Source organism: Lissotriton vulgaris, chromosome 7 (assembly GCF_964263255.1).
Source record: "Lissotriton vulgaris chromosome 7, aLisVul1.2, whole genome shotgun sequence".
NCBI lineage: Eukaryota > Metazoa > Chordata > Amphibia > Caudata > Salamandridae > Lissotriton > Lissotriton vulgaris.
Window position 1 is genome coordinate 1,652,760,367 of NC_141695.1, and position 25,484 is coordinate 1,652,785,850.

The 25,484-nt window shown below is 46.3% G+C and overlaps 1 protein-coding gene across 1 annotated transcript in view; it reads left to right on the plus strand.

The window, feature by feature from the left end:
• Positions 1 to 25,484, plus strand: part of NELFCD (negative elongation factor complex member C/D) — a 90,489-nt gene that overhangs the window by 30,601 nt on the left and 34,404 nt on the right. The window contains exons 8-12 of the mRNA XM_086932639.1: positions 2,119 to 2,284; positions 5,417 to 5,551; positions 5,645 to 5,784; positions 19,494 to 19,608; positions 23,652 to 23,747. Coding sequence (XP_086788765.1) covers positions 2,119 to 2,284; positions 5,417 to 5,551; positions 5,645 to 5,784; positions 19,494 to 19,608; positions 23,652 to 23,747 — 652 coding nt within the window. The remainder of the gene's footprint in view (positions 1 to 2,118; positions 2,285 to 5,416; positions 5,552 to 5,644; positions 5,785 to 19,493; positions 19,609 to 23,651; positions 23,748 to 25,484) is intronic.

Here is a 25,484-nt window from a genome sequence, read left to right on the forward strand (position 1 = left end):
CATTGATCTGCCGGCTATGAATTTGGTCCACTTTGGTGCTAGGCGAATATTGTGAATCTCTGAAAGAAGTTCTAAATCTAAGTAGTGCTAAAGGGATTCCTGGGCTCTGCCATGTCAAATCTTGGCGCAGATCGTTGGGGCTGATTCACTTGTCGGACTGCCCAGAAAGCATCAGCAAACTGATCTTACCACCGTGAAAGCCAGGTATTGGACCATTGGTGAAGAACGGTATGTTACAAGTAGGACTGCGGGGCGACTTACTACTGAGTTTTTAAGTTTGAAACCTTTCTCTGAGTTTTGGTTTTTGTTACGATTTGATTTTGCCTCCTTTGACGAAAAGTCTCTATGTGATAATCAGACTAGGCTGTTTGCCCCTATGGTCATTCAATGTAGTTGAAATGAATGTAGATACAAACGCATGCCTGGGATGTGGCTATGCACTGGAGACAGTCGAACACGTGTTGTTTTTTGCACAGAATACCACCGTCTTCGTAAAAAATGGATTTGTCACGTTTGTTGTCATTTGAGAGTTAGACGTTATAGGGTGGCACTTAGGATATTAAACTCTGATACGGCAGCATCTATTGCTTTTGCTGTAATTAGGTTTTTGCTAAGCATCTGGTTTAGACACCAGAAGTTTGTCCCAGGTTGCTCAAGAGTTCTCAGCCTTGTCCGAGTTGTAAGTACAGTTAAGATGAAATGGGTGTTACTCTAGGACCCTCTACTCAGGATTGTCTAATTATTTGCGATACCTAGTATTTCATGGTCATGTGCCATAATCATAGACAAGCCAATTGATCGCTATTACAAGTTAAGCTGGTATTGCTGATCATTGAGATATCTATTTTGTCGAACATGACAGTATAGAATGGAACGTTTCTATCCTTAGGAGTTTTTATATTGCTGTCATGATTGTATGAATTGAGATATTTTTAGCAGATGCCAATTACCATTGTTTATTTTTTGTGTATGCTGTAAATTAGATGGCAGTATATTAATATTCCAAAATACTTAATATATACCTATGCAATGTATGTATTTATTACTTTGTACATTAACGGCTTTTTTTGATCACGGTTGCTATTTTGTATGTGTTGTATGTATTTTAATTGCACTTTCATGGTTGTATGACCAAGTATAGCAACTACTACTACTACTACTACTACTAATACTGATGAATGGAATGATTGAATTAATCTCAACCAGTGGTAATTACTCAGGCCCTATCCCAGTCAATCGGTATTTTGCACACCATGCGACCTCAGTATGGACCCAGCCATATGCAAATCGGTCTTGACCCTTCTCCCCGGGGGGAACAGTCCAGTTAGATCTGCCAGGTCAGGCCCTCCAGGACCCGTAACGCAAGCAACACAGGACTGTTTGGTCCAGACCGATTTGCACACTGCTGGTTCAAACTGAGGTGGCATTGTGTGCAAAATACCGGTGGACTGGGGTGAGGCCGAGGAATTACCAGTGACTGAGATTAATTCAAGCATTCCATCCGTCACTTTGTTTGTATTTTTTAAGTGTGCTGACCTAAGTGGTATGGTGTGTCCAGATATAGGTCCTGTGCACACTGTCACTGGAGCCAAACTATACCTGGTTGATGAGCTCTAACTAATGGGAAACTGTTCCATCCATCACTTTTTGATATACATTTGTGGACGGGTATTACTACTTCCCCACAGCAGACCTGAAAAATGAATTGGCTTATGCCGCCATGTTGAATGCCAGAAATAATTGAGCTGATAGATTTGTTTTTATTTCGTCCTTGTAAAGGAATTCCTGATTGTATTGGTCTTGGAGCAGAATTTAGGGGCAGAACTTGTGCTTGAAGTCAGGGCATGTAATTGCCTCTGTCACCATTACTATTTGGACTTATAGATCACCACCCTCACTTTTTAGGTCCTTGCCAGTATATGCACTAATCTCATTTGAAACACAAACTAAAATGTTTTAATGCTTGCCATGTGCTTGAAGGTATGACCTAGCTAACTCAAAACACAGTTGTGATACTTGGTGTATTGATAAACTGAGGTCATTTCATGTGGAATTGCAGTGTATCCCGTTCACTTGTTGAAACATCAAGTTTGTAACTTGCTCTCTTCTCCCACGAAGGGGTCATGACGCGAGCCAGATCACATTAGCACTTGGAACTGCTGCCTCCTACCCCCGAGCCTGCCAAGCGCTGGGAGCAATGTTATCAAAAGGAGCTTTGAATCCTGCTGACATCACAGTACTGTTCAAGATGTTCACGAGCATGGATCCCCCACCTGTGGAGCTGGTAAGTGCACCTCAGACATTGAGTGCTTCTGAACCCATTATCGACATGTCTGTGAATTGACCACTGCTGATCATTTGAACTGCATTGTGAGAGTCTATAATGTGGATCTTTCTTGCCATTGCTTCCAATTTGTAGACCAACAAAAAGCAATGGCCAAGGATCGGGTAAGGAATAAAATGGATTATAAGTTGCTATGAAGCACTGCATAGTCTTTTCAGGACTAGCTGAGAGTGTTAAATTGATTGACTTTGCTCTTTGAGGTCAAATTATTGGCAACATAGATTTTATGAGATTAGTTCAGTTTTTTTCTCTTTATGCACAAATTAAGTTCCGCAGTACAGCTTTTTGTAATGTAAAAACATTTCCACTTCCCAGTGAGCTGGGCACGGTAGCCCAATTACGTACATCTATGTACTTACCACTGCACTGTACACATGTTTTGTTTAGTGGTAGATCGTACCATCCGCATGATATATAAGGAGTATCGGTGATACTAGGCAGCTATAAATAGCAGAAAATATAAACCTAAGCCATAGAGATTGCACCTTATTTCCTGGGTGCATCTCTTTGTGTGTCTAAGTTCGAGGATTGATGATAATCCACCAACAAGGAAGTTGATAGTGTGGTATAGCAAGGCAGTATATTGTTCAGCTGAAGGGCCTTACATCCTTTAAGCTCCCTCTTCCTACTTAGAAGCACGAAAAGTATCTGCACTATAACTTTGATATTGATGTTGGAAGTATTGTATCTCAGTTATGTTTTAGTCTAAAACTACATCTGTGAATTTGTGCAATAATTTGATCAATAAGAAACAAACAGTATCCCAACAGGTATCGTTCATTTAGACAATTAAATATGATATGTCAAAAACATTATCAGGGAGAGAAACAAGAGACTCAATATATCCATTTGTATGTGCCATGGGCATCATATTTATGCAAAAACATGGGAAACACTAGACATTTGTAGTAACAGCACAGTGAATAAAAGTTATTATACAACCCAAGTTGTTCTTGGTGCAGGAAGGTGCAAGTGATATGCACAAATAGCGACGCAAGTGACAAAAGTGCTCAGCGTGAACGGCGCAGGAATACGGAGTGTGAAATAAATACAGTGGTGGAATACAATGTGATCATAAATTTGAAACACAATTTCTTGATTCTAAAGGTGGTCACAATGTAGGTAGCGCCTTTGAATTGGCTAGGGAGTCGACGACGTTTCGATCCTGTTAAGTTAGGATCATCCTCAGGACAGGGTTGTTGGATAAGACAGTGCTGCAAGGCATCGCGCTTGAATCAGAGAGGAATCAGTCCATGATGCTAGCTGGATCCATCAGTGGGGGAGCGGCAGTCTGAACGGCATCTGTAAATTCGCACGGATGAGTCGAAGGAAAGCAGTGGGGTTGGCGGGCAGCGGAATTGTCCTCCGTCCGATTAGTCGGTCGATCCTCGTGGGGATCGTAAGTACAGAGAATCAATCTCTCGCAGCGTATGTGAGTTTCCGAATGAGTCAGGGAATTCAAGCCGTAGTCCGGCTTGAATTCCCTGACTCCGACTAAATTCTCTATCACGCACACAAAAAATTGATAGCCAAAGTGTGTTAAATTAAGTTGAGCAGTGGTTCCAAAATCTGTTTTCTTCATTTGTGCTGTAGTGTAAAAACCTTTCTGTAAAACAAACTTCATCAAAAATGTTCTGACTCCTCTCTATTATACACAAACACCAAAATAGCACAGTTATATTTGCCCTGCCATTGCACCAGCTACTTATTTTTTAATACAACTCTTGGTCCATTGTTAATGGGAGAACTTTCTTAAAATTGGATACTCAACTGTAAAGTATCTCGCATTTAGATTTGTGTGTGCTTCTTGTATTATATCTTTTACTGTTGCAGGTTTTCATTCATATACCAATCATTATGTACTGCCTGTCACCTTTTTTATGCATTATCCAGCTTAAACCAAAAACTTCAGCTTACCTTTCGGTCTTTGCCATTTTATAAGATATTTTTTATATTCTAAATTACAGGTGTATTAATTACAGAGAAAATAGGTTTCACACTTGAAGTCAAGGACCTTTTTAATTTATTTGTTAACACATTCTGAGGGAACATTGTAGTAATTTTCAAATTGTGCAAGTTTTGACCATACTGTACCTCCCCATCTGAAGTATAAATTGCTGCATTACAGTCCAGCTCAGCTGGGGGACATTCCTAAACCATACCACTCGACCTCACAGCCTTTACCTTTGTCGTGCTAATGTGCAGACATCGCTGTATGCAGAGACTCCAAGTGCGCAGTCTGTCCGAAGTGTGTTCAATGCACTGTTCACAAAAAGCTTTAATGGGCAGTTGTTCAAGTTGTCGACATCCACTAGTTTCTTGTGATGCACATACTCCCTAATGTGTAAGTCACAAAGAAACTAAATTGGAGATTGAGTGCACCAAATTACATTTGTAGTTAGAGTGAAGTGCAGTGAAGACTGAAACCAATGGCAGGCACAAGAACCTCTTATGTAGGTTAACAATTTTGGTTACCATTACATGCTTCAGGATTCAGTGTGATACAATATTTAGTGTTCATTTGACTCCTGACTTGAACATGCCAATAGCCTACTTCACCTTTTCCCACTCCTGTAGCCTATTTAGTAGCACCTACATGCACAGTGGCATGTGCATCACTAGTAAGGTTTACTTGTATAATAGTGTCTCCCTGTTCACTTTTTAAGAAGATATAGCCACGTGTTAAACCTGATTCCATCTTCTTGTTGAATGCTCTGAATAATAAAGACACCCTCAATTGCATGCAGGACTTGACTAGATCAGCCAAAACGTCTGCTAGCCCCAGTAATTTTTCAAACTTTGTGCCTCCAAAGCACCTTCAATGCTCAGATTTCCCCCCTCACCGCCACTTTTTGCACTCTGTTGTTCATCCCTGGGTCTGCTTATATTGATAAAACATTGGTTCCCAATTCAAATGACCTCTCCCCACAGCAGCCGGTCTACAAAACATTTTAATGTTGTTGACCACAGCTGCTGCTTGTGTTGAATTTATGAGTGTATGTAATATCTGTGAGGAATTGGTGTATGGAAAATAATGCAATCGTAAAGTGAACTTTTGTTCTTTTGTTACAGATTCGCGTGCCTGCTTTCCTGGACCTCTTCATGCAATCCTTATTTAAACCAGGTGCTAAAATCAATCAGGATCATAAGCACAAGTACATCCACATCTTGGCTTATGCTGCCAGTGTGGTGGAAACGTGGAAGAAGGTATGGTGATTGAATAAATAATGCACTACAGAAAATTGTGTGATTGTTGACTATCTGTATATATATTTGTTTTTATATGTTACATGTTAACAGAACAAGAGAGTGAACATCAACAAGGATGAATTAAAGTCAACTTCCAAAGCAGTGGAAACTGTCCACAACCTCTGCTGCAATGAAAACAAAGGTGCTTCAGAACTCGTGGCAGATCTCAGCACGCTATACCAGTGCATCAGGTGAGTGGTGCAGAAAAGCTTCTCTACTGATGTACTCATAAACACACTGTGGACCAGTCTTAGTCCTAGCCAACGTATTTTGAATTCCGAAATGAGATCACATCAAGTCTGAATTGGGAACCCTGCATTGACCTCCAGTGCACTCCTAATGCAATCAAAAATTGAACTGTTTGAAAATTTTCATTTTCGCATTGTGTTGTATATGTCGAATAGAAAACCATAAAGCTCCGCAAAATAACAAAAAATATGACAATACGTATGAGAACAGTAATTACAATATTGTGACACACAGTAGAGAGAAGACCTGTATTTCTACATAAAGCGCTAGGTGCATTAAATACAGTAACTAAGATAGTAGCAGCAACCCGTAGCTGCACCGTTTTATTATTGTGTAACACCAATGTACTGCGATCTGAGCTGCCATGCGTGCAATAAGAATCTAGGTAGTGCTAATATGATTTCAGGGGATTTGAATCTCCTTGCTAATTTAAGGGCCATCAGGGGTCTGAGAGTTCCCATATTTTGGAAAACTGGTACTAGCCATTTTCTTTTAATTAGATCATACAGAAGAGGAAAAAGGCAATGGAGTTTCTACTTGGTTCATGGATAAACACAATTTTTTGAGTATCCTGTGTGATTGTAGCAGTTTGCAGTACAACCTGCAAAAAGAAAAATACCAAATCTAAATTTGATATATAGTACGTTAGCTGGGAAAGGCTGTATTGAATCCAAATATATATCTTGAAATAAAGGATATGCATGTGTGATGCAAAGTTTTTAGTTAATTCACTATGATCTAAGGCCTGCAAACTCTCCCGATTCATAACCCAGAAAATGTTCTTAAGGGCTTTTATTCAGACACTGTAATTTTTTCTGGTTCATACCATTAATGTCTCAACCCCAACTTTAAGAGGGTAGAATGAATGTAAGACAGCCAGGATAGTTTTATTGGCTCTCTGATAGGAAGGATCTCACTAAGAGCCACCCTATGAGGTAATCAGATGTCATTTGACCATATTCAAAGGCCTAAGTTTAGCAATGTGTTCAACACTTATGATTCCTAGATTGATCATTGTTCATGTAGTTAGGTGCTTTTAGATATCCTTATAAGTGTTTTTATAAAGCAGTTTCTGCCCCTACCACATGTTTTAAATTCGAAAATCTAAAATCTCAGTTAAAATCAGTCTATTTTTAATAATTTCACTTGTCGATTTAATATTATCAGCTATCCTAACATCTAGATAGTCAAACTCATGGACACATTCTAATATCTAATTTTCTATGTGAATGGCTTTCTTATAATGTCTTGGTGGGTTGAGGTTAATTTAGTCTTGGCCTCGTTTATTTTTAGACCTCTCATTAAAGGCAGAAAAGCTATTTAATACATTTTGAAGACTTTTCACCATCTTTGAAATTATTAAAGTAGCATTTGTAAACATTAGAGTAAAGACCCTTTCCCTGGCAACCATGGGGGCATCATATAAACGGAGCAATAGGTGATCCATTGCCTCATTAAAAAACTAGTAAATTGCGTTGGGAGTCATCGCATGCCCCGTCCCTTATCTACAAGAAACGAAGTTGTGGTATCCAATCCTATCTAATGTAGAAAGTCTTTTGTTTGTGTTTCTCTCTTTGTGGATTGAGACAATTTCAGCCCCAAACCACTTTAAAGCTGTCGGGCACAGTAAGCCAGAGCATTAGCCACAGAATGTATATAAAAGGTCTAACAATTACGGTAGACTTGTGCTAGTCTATGGGTACCTTATCCAGCCCTGGTGCTTACCCTGGTTTTTGCAGACCTGTAGGTTTATACACCTCTTCTAATGTAAGCCTGAACTTCCTGGGATTTCTCTGTGATTCTTCAGCCAAAGAGGTGAGTATATCCTGAATGGGAGATACTTCTTCCTCCTCTGACTTATTTATCCTGACAGCGTTTTACCCATTCTTCAGGAAGTATGCAAGTCTTGTGGAGAGTAAAAACTATTAAACTCCCACTCATGAGTAAATGCTTGAACACTTGGGTGAACTTATCCTTTGCAGCTTTTAACAAATATGATCATTGTTGATCTTGCTATTTATCCCTTTATTTCCTTTATCTTCATATAATCTTCTTATGGTCGAAGGCCCTTTCTCCTGCCGCCTCTGTCACACTCAGTTTTCTACGCATATGAGAAAAACGTACCATAGAAGTTGCCCCAATCCTTTGATTCCCACCATTTCGAAAGTTGCAGATGACCCTCCATTGGGGAGGAAAAACATCTTGTGTAACATCAGGTTCGAGGCATGTGGGCTGCTGAATTCATATCTGTGCATAGTCCGCCACCTAGTGTTGGGTCCGGATGATTGCACATTGTTGTCCTGGAAGAGTCTTCGAAGTATCACGAGATAGGTGGCTCCTCCCCTGGACTACAGTGCGCATGGGCATCGCCTCCATCCCCAGATTGTTTTTTTCCGCCATAGGGTTCGGATGTGTTTTCGGTTCCCTCCTTCGGAACCGATAGTTGTTCGATTTTACTTGAGACCAAAAGGTCTTTAGGCTGGGCGTCGGTATAGTTGCGTTCGGGTTTTCTTACTGACTCTCAGCTCCAATCTCCTACTGCCCTTCCACGTGCTTCGACGCGGACGGGCCTACACTAACTCATTTGCGATGGAGCGGACTCCATTCAAGAAGTGTCCGCTATGTCACTCGAAATACTCGCACCTCGACGTGCACCCTGTGTGCAACACATGCTTGTCGCCGGATCACCGTGAAGACACCTGCATGGCTTGTTCAAAGTTTAGGAGTAAAAAAACTTTGAAGATTCGCCGGGCTAATCGACTCCAGGCACAGTTGTCGGCTTCGGCACCCACACCTGAGGACGTCTTTCAGGAGTCGATTGAGGAGGAAGCCGGCGTGCAAGAGTCGGACTCTGGCCCCGCGTCCGAAGAAGAGGCCTACGACGCGGACGAGGAGGCCGGCGACGAAGTCTCCGGTGAGGTAGGGGACGACGAACTGATTTGTGCCGCCATGGGAGATAGCTCAGAGGAAGAGCATCCCCAAACGGACTCCGGGGTTTCCCCCCGTCATACGGCCCAGGTCGAGGGATCGCCTTCGGGCCTTACCCGAGATCTTACTACAAGTCCTACGTCCCCGCCCCCGGGCCCGGTCACGGACATTTCTGGCAAGAAACCGAAAGTGAAGCCACCCGGTCACGCACCCTCGGATGCGAAACCGAAACCGAAACTGGCGTTGGTAAAGAAGGTTCTGGAGGCGTCAACTTCCACGAAACCCAAAATGGCCGACTCGAAGAGCCACGCCAAGATGGCCGACCACAAAAGCCGCGCCAAAATGGCCGACCCGAGGTCCTCGGGGTCGGCGCCGAAGGTGAAGACTTCCGACGCGGCTGTGTCGGCACCGAGAGGGGTCGCGGACCCGAAGACGGCTTCGAAGAAGCGTCACGCCGACGGTGCGACGGGCCAAGAGGCGTCGGCACCGAAGAAGAGGCCTGCCGACGACCGGGCTCTCGGAGACGAAGAGACGCTCGAGACAGTTCAGCCCTCGGCATCCCTTACTAAGAAGGTGGGAGGATCCTTGAAGCGGATCCAACAGTCCACTGTGGTTCCCAGCCAGGACGCTGGCGTGCCAAGGCCCACGCCGAAGCCTGCCAAGGGACAAACGCCCATCCGTTTTACCCTTCCTCCCAAGTCGGCGCCGAAGGCCTTCGCGCCTAAGCAGAGCGGACATTCTCAACAAGCATTGACGCCGAAAGCTGCCTTGGTGGTATCGAAGCTTCGGCTCCAACCGCTCGCGGTGGAGGAACGTCGAGAGGTGACAATCGACGCCAACACCGGAAAATTGTCGCTCCTCAAGAGAAAGATTACCTCGGAGCCGCCATTGGAACCCTTTCGGATTCCATTAAAGAACAAAAGGTACTCTGCGGACTCTTCGGCTCTGACGGAACCTCTGTCCCCACAAGCCATGGAACGCTCGCCGGCCCATTCCCCAGTGCCTGAGGTGGAGGAGGAATACGACGAGTACACATATCCTGCGTACTCGGATCAGGACGAGGAGCAAGTGCCCTGGACAGCAGGAGGCGACACGGACGACCTGCAGTCGGGTCAGGACACTCAACTTTTCGCCACTAAGACGTCCCCGACGGAGGACTCGGCGGCGTTTAATGCATTAATAGAAAGAGCTGCAGCGAACCATGACGTCGAACTGCACTCAGACCCGGTGGATGCGGACTTCTTGGTCGACCTTCTCGGTAGCCGAAAAGCAAGTCAAGACGCTACCTATGCTCCAAGGGGTGCTGAAGCATGCACAGGAGGTATTTAAGGAGCCCACCCGGGAGCGGGTGGTCAATCCTCGCATCGACAGGAAGTATAAGGCGGCGCCCACGGATCCCACGTATATTAAGGGACATTTGCCATTGGACTCCCTGGTGGTGTCCAACGCTCGAAAGAGGGCGAATTCGCAGACTACTGGTGATGCTCCTCCCCCAGACAAAGAGTCAAAGATCTTTGAGGCATCGGGCAAACGCATTGCTGCACAGGCAGCAAACATTTGGAGGATCTCTAACACCCAAGCCCTGCTTGCACGTTATGATAGGGCCCATTACGACACATTAGAGGCCATCCTACAACACTTGCCTGACCAATACAAGGAGGCGGGGGAGATGCTCATTCAGGAGGGTAAACTCATTACTAATGCATCCATCAAATGTGCCCTAGATGTAGCAGACACTGCCTCCAGGGCTATCAATACAAGCGTGTTACTCAGACGCCATGCCTGGCTTCGAATTTCTGGGTTCAAGCCCGACATACAAACCACATTACTGGGTCAGACGGTGAATCCTGACCATCTGTTCGGCCCTGAAGTAGATGCCTCCCTAGAAAAAATGAAAAAAGATACCGAAACTGCCAAGTCTATGGGGGCTTTACAAAGTCAGCAGTTTCGGGGTGGTTCTTTTCGCCGCTCCAATTCAAGAGGCACCTCAAGAGGCCAGGCACCCCAAACCACGCAATACTACAAGGGTAACACCCAGTCCTCGTATAACAACAACAAGGGCAGGGGTGGCTACAGAGGCAATAATATCAAGGGCAGAGGACGTGGAAACAATGCCTCCAGGTCCACCGCCTCCAACAAGCAGTGACGTCTTGTCACTTCCCCCCGATCACACAACACCTGTCGGGGGGAGACTACAGCAGTTCCTGCCGGCGTGGAGGTCCATCACCACGGACAGGTGGGTGAGGTCTCTTATTCAGTACGGGTACTGTCTAGAACTTACGTCCATTCCACCGGACATACCGCCAAGAGGCCGTGCTATGTCCGACGAGCACTTGACCTTGTTGCAGCAAGAAGTACTAATCATGCTGCAAAAAGGGGCGATAGAGCTCGTTCCATTGCAAGAACAAGGAACAGGGGTTTACTCCCTGTATTTTCTCATTCCCAAAAAGGACGGCTCACTCAGGCCGATCCTGGACCTCAGGCCCCTGAACTGGTACATCAACTCAGAGCACTTCCATATGCTCACGTTGCAGCAGGTGCTTCCCCTACTTCAACAGGGGGACTTCCTAGCGACGCTGGATCTGAAGGATGCCTATTTTCACATTCCCCTGCATCCTTCACACAGGAAGTATCTCAGATTCAAGATCTTAGACCAGCATTACCAGTTCAGGGTCCTGCCGTTCGGGGTCACCACGGCACCAAGAGTTTTCACCAAGTGCCTAGCGACTGTAGCAGCGCATCTCCGTCGCCAGCACGTCCATGTCTTTCCATACCTCGACGACTGGCTTATTCAGGCAAAGACGGAACAGCAGTGCGTAGACCACGTGTCACGCACCATTCACCTCCTGCACGATCTGGGATTCTCTCTGAACTACCCCAAGTCCCATCTCCAGCCCGCCCACGTGCGTCAGTATCTGGGCGCGACAATCAACACTCTGGCGGCCACTGCGCAGCCGAGTTCAGTGAGAATCGCCGGCATCCAGGCGCTGATCCAACGATTCAGACCCCAGACCTCGCTTCCAGCGAGGGTGTTCATGCAGTTGATAGGCATGATGGCCTCCTGCATCTCCATTGTCCCGCACGCGAGACTACATATGCGTCCGCTTCAGGAGTGCCTGGCACGTCAGTGGACTCAGGCTCATGGGCAACTGACAGACCTAGTGTTGGTGAGCGGTCGGGCGTACAACTCTCTGCATTGGTGGAAGCCACAAAACCTTTGCAAGGGCCGACCATTCCAAGAGCCTGTCCCACAGATCATCCTGACAACGGACGCCTCTCTCCAGGGATGGGGAGCTCATGTACTCCATTACACAGTGCAGGGACTATGGACACTTCAGCAAAGGAAGATGCACATCAATGTGTTGGAACTGATGGCAATCTTCATGGCCTTAAAGGCGTTCAAAGTACATCTGTGCAACAAGGTCGTGTTGATCCGGACGGACAACATGACGGCCATGTACTACATCCAGAAGCAGGGGGGAACACACTCTCCACAGCTGTCTCATCTGGCTCAGAGCATGTGGAAGTGGGCCATTCAGAGAAACATATTCCTCATGGCAGAACATCTCCCAGGCAAGGACAACCAGATGGCGGATCTGCTCAGCAGACACAGCCATCAGATGCACGAGTGGGAGTTACATCCATCAGTACTCCAACCGTACTTCCAAAGGTGGGGTCATCCAGAGATAGACCTGTTCGCCACAAAGGAGAACGCAAAATGCCAAAGCTTCGCCGCCAGGTTCCCACACCCCCAATCACAGGGCAATGCGATGTGGATGAACTGGTCAGGCAGATTTGCGTACGCTTTTCCCCCAGCACCTCTGATACCGCTGGTGGCACGCAAGCTCAGGCAGCACTCGATGACTCTCATCCTGGTTGCTCCTACGTGGGCTCGCCAACCATGGTACACCACGTTTCTGGAACTCTCCGTGGTACCGCATCAAAGGCTTCATCTCACTCCCAGCCTTCTGACGCAGAGCCATGGCGACATTCAGCACCCAGATCCGCAACAGCTCAACCTGGCGATCTGGCTCCTGAAGTCCTAGAGTTTGGCTACCTTAATCTTCCTCCCGATTGCATGGACATCATTCGGGAAGCGAGAAAGCCCACTACTAGAGCTTGTTATGCGGCTAAATGGAAGAGGTTTGTCGTCTACTGCGTGGAGCACAGCATTGACCCGCTAGACGCTTCCATTCAAAACATCATATGTTACCTCTTTCACCTGTATCGGTGTAATCTAGCTTACTCTTCCATCCGCATTCACCTGTCGGCTATGGCAGCATACCTCCAAAATAGGCAACACCTGTCACTCTTTAAGGTCCCTGCTATCAAGGCTTTTCTGGAAGGACTCAAGAGAGTCATTCCACCAAGGACTCCACCAGCACCGGAATGGAACCTCAATGTGGTTCTTACAAGGCTGATGGGTCCCCCCTTTGAGCCACTACACTCTTGCGAACTGCAGTTTCTGACCTGGAAGGTGGCTTTCTTAGTAGCAATCACATCGCTACGGAGGGTTAGCGAACTGCAGGCGCTCACCATCCAAGAACCTTTCTTCCAGGTCCATGCCAACAGGGTGGTGCTCCGCACTAACCCTAAATTCTTGCCCAAAGTGGTCTCACAGTTCCACATGAACCAAACTATTGAATTGCCGGTGTTCTTCCAAAACCCAGAGACGCTGGCGGAGCGGATGCTCCACACTCTTGATGTAAAAAGGGCCTTGATGTATTATGTGGACAGGACAAAAGATTTCCGCAAAACCAAACAACTTTTTGTTGCTTTTGCCACTCAACACAAGGGAAACGCAATCTCCAAAGCAGGAATAGCTAGATGGATAGTAAAGTGCATTCAGATCTGCTACGCTAAAGCAAAGCGCACTCTCACTATACCACCGAGGGCCCACTCCACTAGAAAGTTGGGGGCCTCTATGGCGTTCTTAGGTAACATTCCCTTAGAAGACATCTGTAGAGCAGCCACATGGTCTACCACTCATACTTTCACCAAGCACTACTGTGTAGACGTGCATTCAAAACAACAGGCAGCTGTTGGTCAGGCTGTTCTAAAAACGCTTTTTCAGACTGCTGCAGCTGGCACGGGCGGCCGCCGCTAATGGAGGGACTGCTATGTATTCTATGCACAGATATGAATTCAGCAGCCCACATGCCTCGAACTGCAAATGCTACTTACCAGTATGCATCTGTTCTTGGCATGTAGGGCTGCTGACATTCATATCGCCCACCCTCCTCCCCGGCGCCTGTAGCAGCTGCAGTATGTATTCATATACAAACATATGCTCATAGCATGGTCATCACTCACTTCTGCACTCCATCTCTGCCTATGGCTAAAAACAATCTGGGGATGGAGGCGATGCCCATGCGCACTGTAGTCCAGGGGAGGAGCCACCTATCTCGTGATACTTCGAAGACTCTTCCAGGACAACAATGTGCAATCATCCGGACCCAACACTAGGTGGCGGACTATGCACAGATATGAATGTCAGCAGCCCTACATGCCAAGAACAGATGCATACTGGTAAGTAGCATTTGCAATCACTTTCGAAACATGCCGCTGAGGTTTGGGAACTAATCTCCTCCAAACAACCTGTGGTATGTTATCTTACAGAAACGTGGCTCAAACCACACTGTACCCCAGCCATAACTTTAGCAATCCCCAGTAACTATAAAATAGTTAGGATAGACCGTCCTTTAAAAACTGGCGGTGGGATTGCTATTGTACACAAGGAAGGGCTGGCAATCTCGGTCCTAGAAGAACTCAGCTCCTCCGAAATTGAAATTCTAGTTTTCAAAATACATACATCCCCTAAAGTAAACTATAAAGGTGCTTTAGTCTATCGCCCGCCTGGTCCCTACAATAATTTTACTAATACCTTGGTCGAACTACTAGCCCCACATATCAATAACGATAGTGAGTTCATATTAGTTGGAGATTTTAATGTACACAGTGAGAGATCAGATTGTAATGAAGCACAATCCCTACTAACAGACCTATCATCCTTGGGATTAATATTAAGGAACAGTGGACCCACGCATCAGGCAGGTCACACCTTAGACCTGATACTCTCCAATGTCCCGCTTGTCTCCTGCCCGCCTGCAACTCAGGTGAGCTGGAATGACCATTTTATTGTGGAATTCACTACCCTCCTCCTTGTACCCACTCCTTCATGCCCCAGCTCACTACCTTGCGTCCGTAGACAGTGGCATAAAGTTACCAACTCCACCTTCAGAGAAAAATTTAATCCCCCTATCCTCCTACCTCTGGATAATATTGAAACCGCTCTTAATAAATTCGAAGGAGAAACCAAGAAAGTCATAGATAAAATTGCCCCATTAAAACATTTCAAATCTAGGCCAGCCAAAAAGCAAGAAATCTGGTTCTCTGACCATCTAAGAACACTTAAATTAGGGGCAAGGAAACTAGAAAAAAGATGGAGAACCTCCCATCTTCAAGAGGATAAGAATAAATACTGGGACGCATTATCCTTCTACCATAAAGCGATTCGCACTGCACGAAAAGCCCATATCACATCACAAATACAAGAGGCAGGGAACTCCCCCCAGGGTTCTTTTTCAAATCCTACAAACTTTCGCTAAACCCACTGCTTGCGAAGCCCCTGAGATAGCCTCCCAACAGTTGTGTGATGAAATTTCTTGTTTTTTCACCAATAAAATTAATAAAATCTATGATAAAATAGTGTACACAAACCAGGCTACACCTTCAGACCTAGTACCCCCTCCGAACCACACAGAAGCTATACCGGATGTACACTCCTTAGACATCCTTCCCCCTATCTCACTACAGGAAACATCTACACTAATAAAGCAGATTAAGAGTGGGAGTCCAGAGGACACCATCCCCGCCAGGTTAATGCCTGCATTGGCTGAACAACTATGCCCAACGATCACTGAACTGGTGAACCTCTCACTTACTTCAGGCATTGTCCCTAAGGAGTGGAAGCGAGCCCTTGTTAGACCTATAAGGAAAAACACTGCCACCCCATGGTCTGACCTAACCAACTTAAGACCTATCTCCCTATTACCATTCTTGGGGAAACTTATAGAAAAACATGTGAATCGCCACCTATCCGGACATATTGAACTTGCTAATGCACTGGATGATTCCCAGTCAGGATTCCGCCCCAAATACAGTACAGAATCCACTCTCCTGTCTGTTACTGATGACCTCCACATGTACCAGGACAAGGGCCTCTCAGCCATCCTGGTTCTATTAGATCTGTCGGCAGCGTTCGATACCGTGTCTCATACCATTCTGACTGAACGGTTATCGAACGCTGGCATCAAGAATAAAGCCCTTGACTGGTTGAAGAGCTTCCTATCTGATCGCACCCAGAGAGTCACCATAGGTGCGTATCACTCAGCGGAAATAGAGATTTCTAAGGGGGTGCCACAGGGCTCTTGTTTGAGCCCCACCCTTTTTAATATCTATGTGGCACCCCTGGCAGGAGTATTGCGTAGGTACGGCTTCATCCCCGTATCATACGCAGATGATATGCAGCTCCTCTTCCCTTTTAAAACTCTTTCCGCTGAGGTTAGGAACTCCTTTTCTTCAGGCATGAAGGCAGTGGCAAAATGGATGTCCACCAACTATCTCCAATGTAATGTCAGCAAAACTGAGGTCATGTTGTTTGGGGAGGCTAAAATATTATGGACTCCGGAATGGTGGCCATCAGACTTAGGAGCAGTCCCTGAACCTAAACAGGTTGTGAAGAATCTGGGAATTCGGTTTGATCACGATCTGTCATTAAAACAACATACAAGTTACATCTCAGGGATATGCTTCTATACCATCAGTCTGCTCCGCAAAGTCTTCCCACTACTACCCGATTCTGCTAGGAAAACCCTTGTCCAAGCATTGATCCTTAGCCGGATCGATTATTGTAATGGCTTGCTGCTCTCTGCAAACGAAGGTGTGTTGGCTAAGCTACAAGTCATTCAGAACACGGCAGCTCGCCTTGTTCTGAATGCTCCCCCGAGAACTGCCTCCAAGCCCCTCCTTGAACAGCTGCATTGGCTCCCAATTCGACAAAGAGCCAAATTCAAAATATGCTGCCTGATCCATAAGTGTTTGAATGGACTGGGGCCCGCTTATCTTGAGCGGAAATTTGTTCCCTACGTTCCGGCACGATCCCTCAGATCAAGTAACGATCTCCTCCTCGTGGTCCCTCGCGCTAAAAAGTCCAGACACGGAGGTAGAGCCCTGTCCATCACTGGTCCCAAGCTGTGGAACAAACTCCCTCTGTCTCTGAGACAATGTAAAGAACATCTTACATTTCGAAAACTTCTAAAAACCACCTTGTTCAGAAATGAAATCTAATTCCATCTCCATACCACGCACGCTGTTTTACCGGTTCCATAAGCGCAGAGATACTCCAGAAGGAGTGGATTCAAGCTCTATATAAACCAGCAAATAAATAAATAAATAAATAAATGCCAGCTATCTTATTCCTTTCATTACTCCGAAAAGCCAAATGCTTCTTTGCAAATTCACCCCTCTCAATATGCAAATGATGGGCTTGATCAACCAGTAATGTTTTATTACTATAACCAGTAACATTCTGTTACTAGTCTCCTTTGTGAAATAACTTTTTAACTTTTCAAAATAGGAAAGATGTATATTCTAGAATTTTATTGTTGCTTATAAAATTAATCATTTTCAATCCCTCAGTGGCAGCAGCAACTGTTCTATATTAGGCAACACATTATTTTTCAGGGCTGTTGCCCATTTTACCCTCCTCTGGCTATTTGTCGTACTACGAATATTATGTTGGTTATTTAAAGACAGGGCTGATTATTCAGTACCTTTTAAAATATATATATTTCACCCCATTCAATGACAACTAGTGGATCGTGACACTATCGCTAAAATGTGTGACCTAAGATTTGCATATATTACTCCATTTGCTTGTGTATAAATATATCATCAATGTGGCTAGACCAACTTCCATTGCTGAAATTAGCCACTGTGGTATATCTGGGGAAATACGGCCATTACGAGTCCTGCTCCATCATCAGTGTAGCTAACTGCAAGCTTAGGGTGTTGGTGATCTTAAGAGGTACCACCTCCATCTTGGGAATACCCCAGATCAAATCCTCTTCTTTCAATATGCCTTGAACAGTGGAAATTGGTTCAAACCTCTTATTGAAGTCTCTCACAATAAGAATTATGTTTTTTGTCGTATTTTTAAGTTCGAGTCTGAAAGCAGTCTATTTAAGAGTTTTATTGTAGGGAGCTCTGTCATTCCTTTGTCACCTGTGTTATACACATTATATTAATCCATTTCTTCCCAAGTCAGGAATATCATTACTCCAGCTGTTCTTGACTGTTACTATGCAAGCCAGGTCCAATTTTATCCATACTGTTAAGCCCCTTCTCTGTTTTGCAATTAGTGATGCTTCTAAGCCATAGTTAGCATCCCCTTGTAAATATATTGGATCCCTTCGCCACCTTTCCAGGAGCACCCAAATGTGTGATGTCTTTATCAAAGTTATACATCCATTTATTTTGGAGCTCTGTGATATTCAGTGACACTATCTTTAGGTGCCTAGAGCACAAATGTTTCGTCGTTTTTAGTGTTTCATTTGGAGGCGTACAATATGCTGGGTAGTCCGGCGACTCGCAGAACTTGTTTGCTGCTTGAGTTAGACCTACTTGTCCACTGGGTGTGTCTTCTGAAGGCTGGTCTTCTGTTGCCGATTTGAGGACAGGAAGCAATCATTCTTAAATAGTGGTGCTGTTGCAGTCTTTTGGATAGCAAGTGTGTAATCTTGCTCATCATTTTTCACCCATTTAGTGTGGCATTCATAGTGCCAGCTACTCATGATTACAGTATAGATTAGTTGTCCATATTTACTACATAGCTCTTGTCATGGGTCGATGGATGATTTAATGGGTGGCACTTGGATGGATGAGATTCTGTGAGCAATTAATTTCCTCTGGAGTTTCATTGTTTCTGTGAGTAATTACAGCTGGTTTTTGTTGATTCTGTCCGGGCCGCTTGTTTAGCTTTTTGACCATGTCTGTTTTGTAGACCCAGGCTTCAATGTAGACTTTGTTGTAGGAGAAAGTAGATGCCATTGGATGCAATGGGTTGGCGTGAGCATGTGTAGTTATTGAAAATAAGGGAAAGGTCAATAACAAGGATCCTGGGTGGAATCCAAAGTGGAGTGGGAGAGGGGGAAAATAGTGTCATCTCGGGCACATTCTTTTGGAACTATGATAGGTCCTGTATGATGGAGTATTTGTTTCCTACAATAGTTTGGTCTAGAAAGCTGATTCATGGCAAACATTGACATGAAATCTCAGATTATAGCCCACCCATAGCTTGGCATTCACTACGGTACCTTCCAGTTTTCTTGGTATTGCATGCCAGTGATTTGAAACATTGCCTGTTGGAGACTGTCTTTGTAAAATCTCTTAACTAAACGTCTAATAGATCTTACTGGTTATCTTATATCCTAAAAAGAAGAGCTTTGTCTCTGTCCTCCACTAATTGTTCTCTTGCTTACAAAAACCCAAAGCCTTAATTCTTTCATGGATGGCATTGAACGTATTTCAGTATTGTGCTGGTAATGGAATAAGAGTAAGAGTAAAGCGAATATAACCTGGTTGTTGGACATCAATGTGAAACGATTTTGTGGCAGCCAATTTCTGAGATTATTTATTAATTATGTTGTGTTTGTCATTGCAGGTACCCAGTAGTAGCTATGGGTATATTGAAATGGGTGGATTGGACAGTTTCAGAGCCTCGATATTTCCAGCTGCAGACTGATCACACCCCTGTCCATCTGGCTTTACTGGATGAGGTACTGCTGATGTGTTTTAGAAATACTGTAGCTTAGCCATGTCCTGTTTTTTCAGACATTTGGTACTGTTCTTTGATTTGGAAGAAGGGGCCGAGTTGGATTGCTGTCTCATGAGAACCTTTAAGCAGGTGAGAGTAAACAAGCGTGGCTGAGGTTGGGTGATGGAATAAAATCTGTGTGTGACATGTAAAAGTGACTTTTCAGGGATGTTTTCTTAATATTTAGGTTGAAACTGCATCATTTTAATACATTCGTTGTAGAGAGCTCATAATATCACCCTTGCGTGTTGTGCATGACTCCATTGTTATGCTACCTATGCTGACAACTTTTTAAAAAAATATATTTTTATTAATTTGTAACCAAAGCATTAAATCTAGGCTAACTTCTAAGGTGAGATCATAGCTCTCCCGTCTGTCTTTTTGTACTGCTCACACCTCCCTTGTATAATTTATTTATACCTTTCTAAGGTTGCATTCCACTGGGAACTAACAGTTGTCTGTGGGGACGATGACATGAGCTTCATACTTTATACATGTGACAGTTTTTAGACTGCAAACACAAGGAGATGATGGACGGACTGCTGAAACTTTTCAGACACTCGTCCCCAGTCACAGATCTGATTTGAATCCCTCATCGTTCATTAGCTCACTTCGCCACCTCAGTTCAGACCCAGCTATATGCAAATCAGTCTTGACCCTGTGCCTCATGGGAACAGTCCAGCCCAAACTGCCAAGCCGGTTTCGGGGTAACAACCATCATCAGCTCGGCTTGCTTGAATCCATGGGCAAAGTGAGCAAGAGACCCACGTCTGGGCATACCCCGCCAACTTAGGGCGAACAAAGCAAACACAAGGAGATGATGGACAGAGTGTTGAAACTTTTCAGACACTGGGTCAAAACTGACAATAAATGTACTGTCTTTAATTGGGCTTCTCTCAATTGTACTTTCCTAAAATTTGCATGGGTTAATTTCAATTGTCCTAGGGTCTAGGTTTAAGGCTTATCGGTTTTCATACATTTTGGATATTTGTTTTAGGCTCAGCAACTTATTTACAGGTTTAGGCTTCATCTTAGATGTGTAGGTGCGGAGATTTGTACTTAAGCGTTTAAAGTTCAGGGTATAGTTTTGGAATGTAAGCCCCAATTTGACACATTCGAAAGGTTAGACTTTTTAGGGGATGGGGTTTAGACTTTAATGTTTTGGTTTACAGCTGGTTGTATGTGCTCATATTAGGTCGAGAATTGGCAGATTAGGGGTTTAGCTTGCCTTAATGGTTTTGGATTAGGTTTTTAGGCTAAGTATATATTTCTAGTTAAAGGTTCCTTTTAGAAATTTACTCTACATTGCTTAGTGGTATAAAGGAGTTTGCCCAGAGCTGATTATTTATTTTAGGTTTAGGGGTTCATGTTATCATAATTCGTGGTTTCAGAAGAACGACGATCCACCACCACCAGCAACAGGTTGCTCGAAGAAGCTGGAACAAGATCACAGCCGACCAGCTCGCCGCTTCCCTGAACCAGCACCCTCCGGTGAGCTCAGCGAACCCCAGCCAGGCCGCAGACAACCTCACGAAGTGGATCAGCAACTGCGCAGACGAACTCGCCCCTCTGAGGACCCCGCCCAGCAGACCCGGCAGTAAGAAAGCCCCATGGTTCACCGACGAGCTCAAGAGCTCCAAGAAGAACTGCCGAGCCCTCGAGAAAGTCTGGAGAAAGGAACCCACACCGGACAACAGGACCACCCTCAAGCTCGCCACCCGGAAACACCACCAACTGATCCGCACCGCCAAGAAAACGGCTTTCAAGAACCGACTGGACAACAACGCACACAACTGCAAGGAACTCTTCAACATCGTGAAAGAGCTCTCCAACCCCAACGCCGGAAACAACAACATCACCCCATCGCAAGACCTCTGCAACTCCCTCGCCTCCTACTTCCACAACAAGATCGCGGACATACACAACAGCTTCAGCACCCATCCGACCCACGCCACGACCACAGCAACGCCGCCCACCACCATCCTCCGAGCCTGGACCCCGACCAGCACCGAAGACACCATCCGCATGATGAACTCCGTCCACTCCGGATCTCCGACCGACCCCTGCCCCCACCACGTCTTCAACAAGGCTGACGCTGTCATCGCACCCCACCTGCGGGACATTATCAACACCTCATTCGACACCGCCACCTTCCCCGAGAGCTGGAAGCACGCCGAACTCAGCGCTCTACTCAAGAAACCTACGGCAGACCCCACCGAACTCAAGAATTACCGCCCCATCTCTCTACTCCCGTTTCCAGCCAAAGTCATCGAGAAGACCGTCAACAAACAGCTGGCCACCTTTCTCGAGACGAATGGATCCCTCGACCCATCGCAGTCCGGATTCCGTGCCAACCACAGCACCGAGACCGCCCTCATCGCCGCCACCGACGACATCCGAGCCCTGATGGACAACGGAGAAACAGCGGCCCTCATCCTCCTAGACCTCTCCGCGGCTTTCGACACGGTCTGCCACCGCACCCTAGTACAGCGCCTCGGCAACGTCGGAATCCAGGAGAAGGCACTGGAATGGATCGCCTCCTTCCTCGACGGAAGAACACAGAGGGTCCGCCTACCACCGTACAAGTCAGAGGCCACCGAAGTCATCTGTGGCGTCCCTCAAGGATCCTCGCTGAGCCCGACACTCTTCAACGTCTACATGAGCCCCCTCGCGGCCATCACACGCCAACACAACCTCAACATAATCTCCTACGCCGACGACACCCAGCTGATCCTCTCCCTGACCAACGACGCCGCCGCCGCCAGAGCCAACCTGCACGAAGGGATGAAAGAGGTAGCCGAGTGGATGACGACGAGCCGCCTGAAACTGAACTCAGACAAGACGGAGGTCCTCATCCTGGGCTCCTCGCCCTCCGCCTGGGACGACTCCTGGTGGCCCCCCGCCCTGGGCACCGCACCCAAGCCAACGAACCACGCACGCAACCTGGGATTCATCCTGGACTCCTCCCTCTCCATGACCAGGCAAGTCAACGCTGTCTCCTCGTCGTGCTTCAACATCCTGCGCATGCTTCGGAAGATCTTCTGGTGGATCCCCACGGAGACCAGGAAGACCGTCACCCAGGCCCTCGTCACCAGCCGACTGGACTACGGCAACGCACTCTACGCCGGAACCACCGCCAAGCTCCAGAAGCGACTCCAGCGCATCCAGAACGCCTCAGCCAGACTCATCCTCGACATCCCACGGAACAGCCACATCTCCGGACACCTGAGAGACCTGCACTGGCTCCCCGTCAACAAAAGAATCACCTTCCGGCTCCTCACCCACGCACACAAAGCCCTACACGATCAAGGCCCGAGCTACCTCAACAACCGAATCAACTTCTACGCTCCCAAACGCCACCTCCGATCTGCCAGCCGCGCCCTCGCCGCCGTCCCACGCATCCGCAGAGCCACCACAGGAGGAAGGTCCTTCTCCTACCTGGCCGCCAAGACCTGGAACTCCCTACCTGCCGACCTGCGCCTGACCCAAGACTACCTCTCCTTCAGGAAGAAGCTCAAGACCTGGCTGTTCGAGCAGTAACGGCACCCCCCCCCCAGCGCCTCGAGACCCTACGGGTAGGTAGTGCGCTCTATAAATGTCTTTGATTGATTGATTGATTGATTGGTTTAAGCTCTAGTGTGGACTTTCAAGGGGGGCTTTGTCAAAGGGATTTTATTTGTGGTTTGGTGCATTAGGAGTTTAGGCTTGGATTAATGGTTTGGGATAAGATATTTAAACGTGGATCCTAGTTATAGGAGTTTAGAGTTCCTCTAGAAACGTAGTTTAAGGTTTGGCATCTTGAATGTACTGGAGTAGGCTTGGGGATTTTAAAGGCTTTGGCCAGAAGATGTTGGTTTTAGACTTGCGGGACTATTCTTAGAATTTGTGGCCTGGGAAGAGGCTTTTTCTTTAGAGTTTTATTTAATTCTTTCAAACAGGTATACTTAATGAAACCGAGATCATTTACTGTGGTATTGCCAAAAATGTCTGTGTTTTCTTTTACAGATCAGCACCTGTCACCCACTTCTGCATCCCCAGGTCCTGCAGCTCCTCGTCAAGCTATTTGAAACCGAGCACTCACAGCTCGATGTCATGGAACAGGTGACTGGCATATTTCTTAATTTTCTTGGGGGGCTGAGTAGAACACACTGGCTATTTTTTAAATGCAGACTCACTAGCAGGAGCTGGGACACAATAGAAGCTTGGTGTTGGACTCTTTCTGCTCAGTGCGTCCCAGGCAGAATTGCAGAAACACTCTAAAAATGTAGCATTGCTGAGCGGTCTCATTGGTGCTGCTTGATCCTTCTTGAAACGTCCAATACAGAGTAGTATTTTGGTCTTACAGCATATTTTCTATGTTGTGAGGATAGGATTTAGGGCAAGATTTGCCAATAGATTTTAATTTAAGGGGAACACTTGACCTTTTTGCCTACATCTCCTCTCTTCTTCCAGCTTTCCCATCAACAGTTCATTTTTTCCTTAGATGCTGCAAGGAAATTCCAAGCTCAGAATACTGATATTCAGACTTATTGCACAGTGAGCATTGGCGCACAATTCTGTATCATCATCATTCAGCGCCGTTGGTTAGGGACAGCATTACAAGCAGGTTGATCTTGTCAGTCCTGCAGCTGAGTAGTTTTGCAGCGTGAATCTTTCTGGATTCACTATGATGTGCATATTCCGCTATCTGGTGGTTGGGTCCGGAATCGTAGTCATTTTCTTTTTTTTTTTTTCGTAGCCCAGGTGGGCGTCGACGTCCCACCATTTGGTGTACCTTCGGTGACATCGGCATGCTTCCGGCGGAAGCTCCCACCCTTGGGCGCCATCTTCAGAATCTTTTTTCCGCCGTTGGGTCTGGATCGTCGCGTGAAGCTCCAGAAGTTTTGGAGGAGAAAAGGAGGAAAATACGCGAATTTCTTCAGGAAAAAACTCGAGAAGACCAGGAGAAGTAGATCATCAGAGCCGGGACGACGAAGAAGGAGAGGAACCTCGAGATCTTCGCCGTCCGACGGAGAATGCGCACACACGGGGACTTCTGAGCGCAATAACGGACAACACGCCATTTAAATTCTGCCGTAATTGCCACCACAAGTACGCGCAGAGAGACCAGCACCCGGTCTGCAACCTCTGTCTGCCTATCGACCACGGGAGCAAGGACTGCAACGCCTACTCAGTCTTCACGCTGAAGACTCTGAGGATTTGGGAAAAACAGAGGATAGCTCACCACACGATGCAAGGCAAGGGCAAGGCCCCGTCGCTGTACGACCTGGGCCTCTCCACCGACGACGAGGACCACATCGCCGAAGGTCCAGATGTCTCCACGGTCGTAGAGACTGATAAGAAATCGTCAAACAAGGTAGGAGTCTACGACCCCGAAATCCCCGAGTCTAGAACCTCGAAGGGAGCACCGGCGTAGAAATCTTCATCGACCGAAGCTGCGGTCCCCGAAAAACAGCCCAGCGGATCCTTCGAGAAGGACTCCCAGACGGCAAAGACCAGCGAAAAGCAAAGGTCGTCGAAGCAAGCTCCCGAAAAGGGATCCTCGACTTCGAAGGAGAAAGAGCCGAGAGCCGCTTCGACGTCGACGGGGCCGTCGAAGAGGAGGGCCGAAACGCTCGACGCCGAGCAGGCCGCACAGATGGAGAGAAAGAAAAGAAGGCTCGAGGACGAGATGGAAAACATCATCCAGAGGAAGAGGGACTTCGGAGACAAAATGAAAAGTTACAGGATCCCTTCGAAGCCCATGACGGTCCTCGAAGACGATGATGACTACGAGGAGTTCGACGCCGAAGAGCCGCAGAAAACTCCAGAGCCCTCGGAGCAGGGAGAAGAGGAGGA